The sequence below is a fragment of the Phycodurus eques genome, chromosome 17 (genome assembly GCF_024500275.1).
Source record: "Phycodurus eques isolate BA_2022a chromosome 17, UOR_Pequ_1.1, whole genome shotgun sequence".
NCBI classification, from domain to species: domain Eukaryota; kingdom Metazoa; phylum Chordata; class Actinopteri; order Syngnathiformes; family Syngnathidae; genus Phycodurus; species Phycodurus eques.
Window position 1 is genome coordinate 20,041,587 of NC_084541.1, and position 10,014 is coordinate 20,051,600.

At 45.4% G+C, this 10,014-nt stretch overlaps 1 protein-coding gene across 5 annotated transcripts; it reads right to left on the reverse strand.

Moving 5' to 3' along the window:
- Positions 1 to 4,349: 4,349 nt before the first annotated feature.
- Positions 4,350 to 10,014, reverse strand: chrne (cholinergic receptor, nicotinic, epsilon). Of its 5 annotated transcripts, XM_061703266.1 has the most exons (13): positions 9,519 to 10,013; positions 9,220 to 9,410; positions 9,054 to 9,098; positions 8,827 to 8,936; positions 8,587 to 8,742; positions 8,411 to 8,511; positions 7,505 to 7,705; positions 6,683 to 6,797; positions 6,492 to 6,606; positions 5,438 to 5,645; positions 5,211 to 5,344; positions 5,082 to 5,123; positions 4,350 to 5,007 (listed from the first exon to the last, which is right to left on the reverse strand). In XM_061703266.1, exons 1-13 carry the CDS (start codon positions 9,643 to 9,645, stop codon positions 4,909 to 4,911), a joined length of 1,644 nt encoding a protein of 547 aa, XP_061559250.1. In that variant the 5' UTR covers positions 9,646 to 10,013; the 3' UTR covers positions 4,350 to 4,908. The 5 variants fall into 5 exon arrangements, with proteins under 5 accessions (XP_061559250.1, XP_061559249.1, XP_061559253.1 ...); XM_061703265.1 differs by having other exon boundaries at positions 4,350 to 5,123; positions 5,211 to 5,317; positions 9,519 to 10,014; XM_061703269.1 differs by having other exon boundaries at positions 4,350 to 5,123; positions 5,211 to 5,317; positions 9,277 to 9,410; positions 9,519 to 10,012.

Genomic DNA, 10,014 nt, shown 5'->3' on the forward strand with positions numbered 1-10,014 from the left:
TCACTGTGTACAGGGTGCCTACATGGACCTAGGGAAATTCAATGAACATATAACAATACCATGCAGATATTCCCGCCAGCGATCACAAGCAGAATAAGGATTGGTTGGATATGAGACTGCTTTGATGGGAAGAAAGAAATGGATGGAGATGAGAATAAAAACTAATCTAACGCATTTCCTAAAATGCAGGCCTCGGTTGTGTCTCAATTAACAAAAAGGCCTCAACCCCAATAAAGACTGATATTATTGTGCAAATTATATTGCAATATATGTTCATGAAATCATGATGCACTGGTGGTGTAGTATGCCATTTATAGCCTTTCCAATGTGCTAGCATTAAGCCAGCAGACTTGAAGGCAAAGTTATGTGGTTGTTTTAAACACATAACGACTAATTCTCTTTGTTGTATCTTTAGTTTGACAGCAAACTTCAAGCGGGAGTGGCAATAAACAGCTTGAAGCCTCTTTTTGGACGAATTGCGGACAATCTGCCAAAGTGCTGCTTGTTGTGAAGCGAGTTGAGCGCGTATCTGGAAAAACCTTTAAGTCGGGTCGCTTGTAACTCAAGGCACTGCTGCAATTTGGATGCACATTACAGTGTGCGTGTGCGTGTCAGGCAAACGCCACACAATAACGCATGTCCTGTACCTTGGAGCGAGTAGTGTATCTCTCCGTGTTATCCACTCTACACGTGATGGGGACGCCAGGGATTAAGTAAGGAATACCTTCCTCCTTTAATTCTGGAAGGTGATGTATCACACTAAAAGGACGACCATCTGTTTTGGAAAAGTAGAAATACAATTTCTTCCAATGCAGCAGTTGATTCATTCCGTAGACACTCAACGCCCTCTGAAATTGATCAGGCGCGGTGTGTCCTACCAGCGGTGGATAAGAGGTTGTCAATGTCATCTTGACCCAGTATGCGAAGATCACGGGAGAAGCGTCTTTTATCGAGGATTTGGGCTGCAGAGGCCTGAGAGGGTGGCTCGATCTCATCCTCCTGGAGTGGCCATTGCACTCGCAAGTACCAGCTGAACTGCTGCAATGACAAGAGTGAAAACAATTCATCACCCAGTGTCTGGGATTCCGGCAAAATGTACAATAGTTTGACAATAGAACCGTAAATGCTTTCAGGGAGGATATAATCTGGCACCGAACGGATGCCGTCAAGAGTTCTGGCGGTTTTCTTAAGAGTCTGTGTGATCTCTGGCTTGCTGGACCAAAGCTTAACCGTTGTCCATGTCAGTTTCAACAGGGATGAGTTGAAGATGCACGTTTGACGGGTTTAACGACACCAAGAGAAATGGCCATTAAGTCACAAAATAAGATACCGAGGCTTCTTCTTTACAATGGAAACAACGTTGTGCAACATCAATGAGCGTGTGACTACAAATGTTTTACGATCTACAAGTGTCCAGCTCTACAGTCAAGAAATTCCGTCAGTGTTTTGAGAACTGTGAACTCATCATGGGATACATTGTAATATATACTTTTATTATTCCAAATCCATTTGCACATCACCTTAACCTCTTCACACATTGCATTCCCCCGTAGTTGCATCAGTAAAAGGCCACTTTTCAGTTCATAAACGTGAGTGAGGTTTGTGGGGTAAATGTAATTTTGAAGGAGGACGGCACAACACGATCACGCGGCAGGTCGTTCGAAGAGGTCAGCGACAGCATTGCCGACGTCCAATCACCGCGACGTGCTGATCGGGTCATCGGTGTTGAGGTTTAAAAGGAACGGACGCAGCGAGCAGGAAGAGCGAATGAGCGCGGAAGCTTTCGTCGAGTGCAGTGTACGCGTGGGCGGGTGTCAATGGATGTTTCCTGGGAAACAGGCCAAGGGAAGGGAGGGCCACCGTGTATGTGAGTGAAAAAGAGAGAACATAAAGGTGGGGGAGGGCAATGAGAGATTAGGGAAGAAAACAACAGATTTTCCCCACACTTTTTTCATTGTACTAAAACTTGACTATAGGGTAGATCGTTGCCATTGTGCTTCGAATATCATTCATATTACAATTTGGGCATTTCACATCCTGTGGGGGGAAAAAAAAAAAAAAAAAAAAAAAAGTAAGCATTATTATATTTGTAAAGGCGGAATTTTGGGCGGAGCTCTTTTATTGGATCTTGCCTCGTTGCTATCGGCGTACGCGCCGGAGACGACTCTTTTTTCGTTTAGACGCCATCAAATGATTTTCTTACAATCCAAGAAGGAAAAAAACAACAACAACAACGAAACCAGGCATTATTCATATTTAACAGATGATTTTATGTCAACAGTTTGAGGTGCGTTAGAACAATTTCAATCCACTCTGAGAGTGTCAATGAAAAGTGAGCATGACTTCCCTTGTAAAGACCATTTTGAGCACTTGTATCGGATCGCAATCGATTGGGCGGGATGGTGACAGACGCAGTTTCAACTTCCAGTGGATTTGATTGGTTCCATTAAGGATGATCAATGTGTACAGAGTGTCAAATCCCATTCAACATTACAAATGTTACCATACCCAGCTGATTCGTACCCTTCCCGTCTTTACCTTCAGGATGCAAGAGGTTTTACGTCAAAGTATTCACATAAGATGACATTTAACCACAACCATTTTATTCTCTTCTGTTTCCTCGATTTTCTTGACAAATTCCTAACTGAAATAAGTGACAGCACAACACAATACCAAGTTCAGTTCTGTGATCCATTGACAGGGGCCAATGGATGCAGATGCAGTACTGCATTTAGTTTTGATCACTTCCAATTTCGATGGAGCTTGCTCTACGGGATCAATGAAGGCAGCCATGCAGCAGGTACTAAGCAACGCGAATGATTTCGATCATCCGAGAAAAGAAGACTACGACATAGCTGCAGTTGTGTCATCACCCAATCAGGAATCCACGAAAGCTTTCCACATACTTGTTGACGTGTGCGAACCGTGACATTCGCGTTCCGTTCCTGGGAGGAGGCGTTGATCTACATCGTAGCGGTATAGACATGCAGTCAGAGAATTTTGGTAGTAAATGTAAAACACTTCTATAAATGTGTGTGTGTGTGTGTGTGGCTGAATTGGCAGCGAAGTGCCCGAAGCCGCATGTCGTCTCCACCCATCCCCGTCCCCATTCGCAACAGCGTCACATTCCACATTCCCACTCGAAATGCGCCAACTGAATCGGCAACGACGTCGTTCGTTGCCCTTCGGGTCTCACCGTCAGCTCAGAAGGAAACAACAGCAGCAGCAGCGGCGGCAACAACAGCTCAGCTCAGCTCAGCTCTGCCGGCTCCGAAACCTCCGCGACGAGCTCAACTTGACCGCGCCGCCGTCGTCGTAGTCGCGCACGCCGGCCATGTTGTCAATTCGCCGCGCTCCGGCGTTTTTGGACAAGACCTGTTTTCTTGCGTCCCCGCGGACTGGACGTTGGCTTCAGTCGCCTCCCATTCGGCGGAAGCGGGAGGAAGAGGAAGAGGAAGAGGAAGAAGACGAGTTCCCACACAAACGGGACACTTTTGTGGCAGGACGACCGCGATGACGCATGCGAACAAGCAAGCTACATTTTCGCCTTGTTGTTGTTGCTGTTGTTGTTGTTTGTGGCCAAAGCTCGAGGATGACTTGTGGGCAAAACGGGAAGAACTGCTTTGGCGGTTGTCTAGCCCAGTCAAGCCCCAACTTGTGCCCCGAGGTATGCGGGCGTGACTCGCGCAAAGTCTCACGAGATCTTCCCAGGCTCCTTTTGGAAAACTCCAAGAGCTACCAAAAGAATGATCGTAGTTATGCTTCGTGGAACATTGTTCTGTCCGCAAATCCCTTCAGTAAGTGAACACTACTGTAGCCTTTTGTTTTGATTGAAACGGACACATTAAAGCTTTACCGAATGACTTAATGTTTATATCAACAAAGCAATCGTATTATTTCCCCCCCCCCCCCCCCATGACTAATTTCAACCCTTGCCAATCTCGTCACGTAGGCAGCGGTGCCTTCGGGGCCCCTTCTCCACGTCACTGCAGCAAATTGCCAGTGCTATTTATTTATTTTCCTTCTTCTCAGGGCCCTGTCCTGCAAGTGCGCCACAAAGTGCACAAAGGCCGCAGCGAAACCTGTGGCCAACCGGTTGGTGTGCTTGTATTTGCGACCGCGTGGAGGCGTCCGATACCCTAAGAAAGGCAGTGCAGTACACGCTCAAGCAAATCCCAAAACGTTTGCATATTTCTGAAATTGTGACAAAAATAGAGATGTCACAATTGTGTATCTTGCTTCTTGCGTCATCTCATGGGATGCCGTGACTCGGGTTGTTAAGGATCGAATGGAAACATAGTAGAGAGTAACAACAAACTGTACACGTCCAAAAGAAACAAACGTTTTTCAGCAAGTCATTCAATTATTTATTAAGAAAAGATGGCACAACGACACGTAGGCGTCAGCCCCCAACAAGGCATCGTGATAAATAAGTCATCGTAAGAACAATATAAGGCTTCGATACGTCGGCTGGCTCGAGTTGCACATCCGTGTTCTTCAAATAAGACGTAGTACTGCAAAGAAAAACTCAATCGGTCTTTATCAGATCTGCTTACAACGTGTGGACTCACTGAAGGCCCACGCCAACCGGGCAACTTTATGATAGTCCACAAATGTTGTACATTCCTTGCCTCAATAAATACTGTCCCGCATGAAGTATGAATTTCTTTCACTCATACTGCAAATACACGACGAAAACTTGCATGACCTGGATGATGATGACGACGATGGTCGACAATATTTGAACGAGACGGACCCATCTATTAATTGCGCGTTTCAATAACTTAGAGCGAGATGAAGATCAAGGTTGCAAGTCTTCCTGAAGACCGATTGGCTCTGCTGCGCTGAGATGTTGGGATCTTGCATCTCCGATGCTGCGCCGCACACTAAAGGTCACCGCAGTCGTCCTCACACACGGCGTGAAGGACAGTCAACGCTGGGGAAGTCTCCGTTGTTCATTTGGGGACATATTTGTTGTTCTCCCCAGGAAACGGCCATTCGGGCGCCCTGTTGAAATGTCCTGTTAGGAAGATGCCCACTGTCCCGATGATGAAGAGGAGGATGGCGGCCCAGAAGCACACCTTGTCAATCATCTTCCCGATCAGCACCCAGTTTTCAATTTCCTTTATTTGGAGTTAAAGCGAGACGAATTTAAAGCAGATGAGCAGACATGCACGCACGTGCTGATCGTGTGAAAAAAAACCACATACCGATCCAATGTTGTTTTGCTGTCTTGTGGTTTCTGCAATGAAATTGCAGGCGTCCACGCATTGCTTAATCTCGGGGGCAGCTTGGGCTAAACTCTTGTACAGATTGACTGTAGTGTTGGCATCAACGCCGTCCGCTGGAGGTGAGCAGACGGCAACATTGTATACGAAACAATTTTAGCGCGCGTGCGAGGTGCTCAGATGATGTTTGGAAACCGCAGATGTCTTACCATTCGGGTTCCTCAGGCCATGCTTCTCTCTTTGCTTGTCAAACATCATCTCACTGCGAGGCTGTTTGAGCACATACTCCTCTGCTCTCTGCATGAGGCCGAAGGAGTCTCGCCTCCGATCTCTTATGCCGTTCGCCTCTGACGTCACCTCGTTGTCGTCCAGCAGCGGCGACATGCCAAGGAAACGGGGCACCGACTCTAAAAACAGCTGACCGAGGAGGACGGAATGTAGAAAAGAGCTGTCATTAGTAGTGATGGGGCATAACGAAGGACCAATCATTATTTTACGAGACTTAAGTAGATCTGTCAGGTGTCTGTACGTTACTTAAGTATTTATTTTTCGGATGACTTTTTAGTTTTATTCCCTATGTTTGAAAATAGATACATGTACGAGTTTCAACTTGTCAAAATAGGCTTGTCACTTTTCTCAATTTCCCCGGATGACGACGCAATAAAAAGAAGACGCGAATAGAAAAAAGTAGAGTCAACCACAGTTGAGATCGTGCGGCGGGGAAAAAAAGCTCATTTAAACTCATTTAGCATTTTTTTTTTTTTTTAAATAGTCAATTCACAAGGTTAGCACAAAATGGGAACCCATTTCGATAGTATGTCCAGTTATGTTTCTTTTTCCTGTGTGACCTGACAAGAGAATATCATTACTTATTACAAGAGTAGCCAATTAGAGACTGTAGCGAAAGAAGGCGTGACCGAAGGGTGTTGTCAATCATTTGCTCATGCGTATCGTTGCACTCACAGCCTCGCGGGGACCCACGGCAGCCTCGCATAAATGGAGGCCAGATTATCCGGTTATCAGCAAAAGTGAAAAAGAAGGAATTGGACAGCCCTTGAGTCCAATCAAGGGTAAACAAGGGTAAACAGATAACGGTCAGGTAAATTGATCACCCGAATCGTATTTCTCAATGCTATACATACATACATACATACATACAACACCGAACCGGTATAAGTATGTGAACGTCATCTTAAGTGCAGAGTGCGATAACGTTTGCCACCTGCGGTCATGAGGTCTCTCTCGGTGGATGGATGCACTTACATGCTTGATTTGATGGGACATGGTGTGAGTGCTGGGGCTGCGCAGGGAGAAGTTCAACACCACAATTTGATTGGTAGCAATGAGCGTGGTGACACACATAACAAAGATGATGTACCTAAGAAGGACAGCAGAAATTTGGAGCGGGATATTGCAGTTCAAACGACGGACAGCGTCGCTTCGCGGTGACTCACTTGCCGATGAGGGGGACAGAGAGCGACGTCTCCGGGACCTTCTGCGCAATAAGAAAGAGGAAAACGGTCTGGGCCAGCAAGACCGAGATGGACACCGTCAGCTTTTGCCCTCCAGCTGTACGGAGCAAAAGGAGACATCGTGTCATCGAGAGCAAAACGCGAGGGAAAAAACTATGCGGAGTTCCACTTCTTTCTACGTTCATGGTGGGAAGGTTCAAATGTTTGTCACAACGTGGCCCATAGAGTTAGTATATGTTTTGCAATGGGGACAGTTTGCTTGGGACAAATGATTTGATGAAATTAGTTTAAAAGTGCAAACTTCAATCGACTTGAGTTTGCACACTTAATTTTGTCCCGTTATTTGTGAATTTGTTGATTGGTTTATTTTATGTCATGACTATTTTCAGCCGCAAATTAGTCCAAAATGGCTATGAGTTGCTTTTTCTACAATATTGTTTTTCTTTTTTTTTTTTTTAAATATATTTGATTTTTAGATACAATATAAGTAGTTCACTTGCATGACACTCTAACTCTAAAGTATATAGAGTTAGGGATGTTCTGTATGCTTCTTTTCTCACAGAATACAAGCGCATTAAGTGTTTACGTTGCTCATGAAATGGATATACTGTATTTAGGAGCGATTCCGACTTGTATGGCCGGTTTAACAGTACGGTACTTGAAATACAAATGTGTTCTCATCTTGTCACCGAGGATCCAAATATGATCAGACTTGACCTCACGAGCCAGTGAAATTGCCCCATTGAAAAAAACGAATGACGGATGTAAAAGAAGCAATGAGGAATAAGCGATGGCCTGGCTGACCTTGTGCCGGTAGGAAGTATGCTAACACGACAAGAGAAGAGATGAGGGAGCAGGGCAGGATGATGTTGATCACGTAGAAGAGGGGTTTCCTTTGGATGACCAGGTTGAAACTGATCTCCTGGTACTCCAGGTCATCGGGGGAGTACCTCAGGTTGATCATCTTCCGGGCCGGACGATGGACAATGGCCCATTCTCCGTTCTCTACAATCGTGAGCAAGCACAGAACACAGTGGCGACATTCGGCATACGCGTGTTTCCGTTACGGCGGTCAGTGCACACGTTTGGTCAACGTGGCTGCGGTACAGCAGGTTGAAGTTGTTCCTCAGACGCACAGCGCGCACGTAAGAACTTTGGGTTTGTGCCGCTACTCTAAATAGCAGTCATGTAAGCTCTCTCAATTCAAGGGGTTTACAATTGTGACCATAGAAAACAGAACACTTTTCGGATGGTTGCCGAGGTTGACTTTGCAGGCAATTTGTCCATTTAAAGGAAAAACAAGTCTTTTACCGTTGTTACTACTTCGACTTTATTTCCGCTGTCCCATTTTTCTTCAGTATGATGATTAGTTAGTCACATAAGACATGTTATTCCATGTTCCCAAAATATTTTTTTTCTGTAGTTTTAGACCCGGGTAGAGGACATACTCACACAGTATATTCATGCACTACACAAAATCACGACACAGTTTCTCCACATTGAGGACCTCTCTTTTAAGCACATGAAATCATACAAAACACTAATAACACCAGCGTCATCCAACGCGTGGAGAAAAGATTACAGTAAGGAATGGACAGACTGACAAAAAGGCATTTTGTTGTTGTTGCCGTTGTAAGCTTTGACAGTAACATAGCCTCTTGCATAAAACAGTGTCTGTGATTCCTGCACAATGTACAGCAAGCTCTTTACCAGTGAAAGCCTCAGGGTCAATATCCACCCATTCGATTCTTTCGCCAGTTTCTCCAGCAGCTAAGATGAGGTCCACCTCATTGGCGCTGTAAGTCTGCGATCTGGCGACACAGGATACACTCCGACGACCTGCACTGGATTTGTTTCTTGACGAAACACGGTGAATTGTATCTTACCTGAAGGCTAGTGTGCAGTTTTGATAATCGAAAGGGAAGTAGTTGATCTCTATGGCACACGTGCTACGATAGATCGCAGGAGGAAGCCAATATATCGAACCGTCGTTTGAAATCAGCACATTGGCGTAGTAAGCCACGTCAAACTTGCCATCAATGCTGCAGGGATGGAGAATCAATAACAGGAAAAAACCCGTCACGGTGAAGTTGCAGGCAGGAGAAATTGAGCGGTGGCGCTCTTACTTGTTTTCAAGGACAATATCAGGGAGCCACACAGTTTTGCAGGGGACGCGGATGATATCGATGCCATAGTATTTGGATTTATTCCACGCAAGACGATAATCAACCCATTTCTGTAGATGGCATTCGCATTTACAACTCGCTCCAGTGGAGTGGAGAATAGCATGTCAGGAAATGTACGTGGTTAAAAAAAAAATATATATATATATATATATATATATTCAACTCACGATTTCAATCCAGACGTTGGTTGTAAGAGTCTCTTCCTTTTCATTCTGTAGAACAAAGTCAAGAAATATATTCAGCATAGTTCAATGTACAGCATGCATGATAATCCCTGTGTCTGGAAATGTGTGAGCACTCATTGTGTACTTTTTGCAAGAGGCTAAGCCTTACATCCTCTTTTGAATGCGCGGTGGGGTTTTGTTGCAACTGATAGTAGCGCGCTCTCACCAGAGAGATCAGGTTGGTGAGGGTCAACTTGATCTGGACCTCCACTTTGTCCTTCGGATGAACCACGGGACGAATGTTCTTGTTATAGCCTTTGAACAAGTTTCCGATCAGTTGCGTCTCTTCATTACACTCAACTGCAAAACAGGAAACATTTTAGAAATGGTTTGGATGGTGTGCCCTGCTGGCTCACAGCAAACTTTTCATGCATGAGAACCAGGTTGAAAATTGTGCGACACGCTTGCCGTGGCGGGAGTCGGCAATGTCTTTAAAGAAAGCACAAATGACCCGTTGTTGGTCTTTCCAATCCACTTGATGATCCAAGTGATGAAGCGAAGTCATTTTTTCAATGATTGTCGTGCACGAACACATGCCGGGCCGTGCCCTTCACTTCCACAGATTGCCGAGTTTCCCCTCGAAAGCGATGGCAGTTTTCATTTTGAAAAACCTTCCCTCTGAGACCCCTTTTCGACGGTGGGCATTTGCAGGCTAATAAAATGTCGAGGTCGCGTAAACAAAAAGCCAAAAACGACAACGTTTATGCATTTTCACTAAACGGCGCGATGAAAGTGCAGCCCCATAATGGCCGTCGTAGCATCTTTCTCATTCGCAATGAAGCACTTCCACACACACACGCGCGCGCACACAAATTACGACGCGCTGAGGGAGAGAAAGGCAGAGGTTATTTCCGACCCCTCGCCTCTTCTCTCACAGCTGTCACGATGCTTAGCTCAGATTACA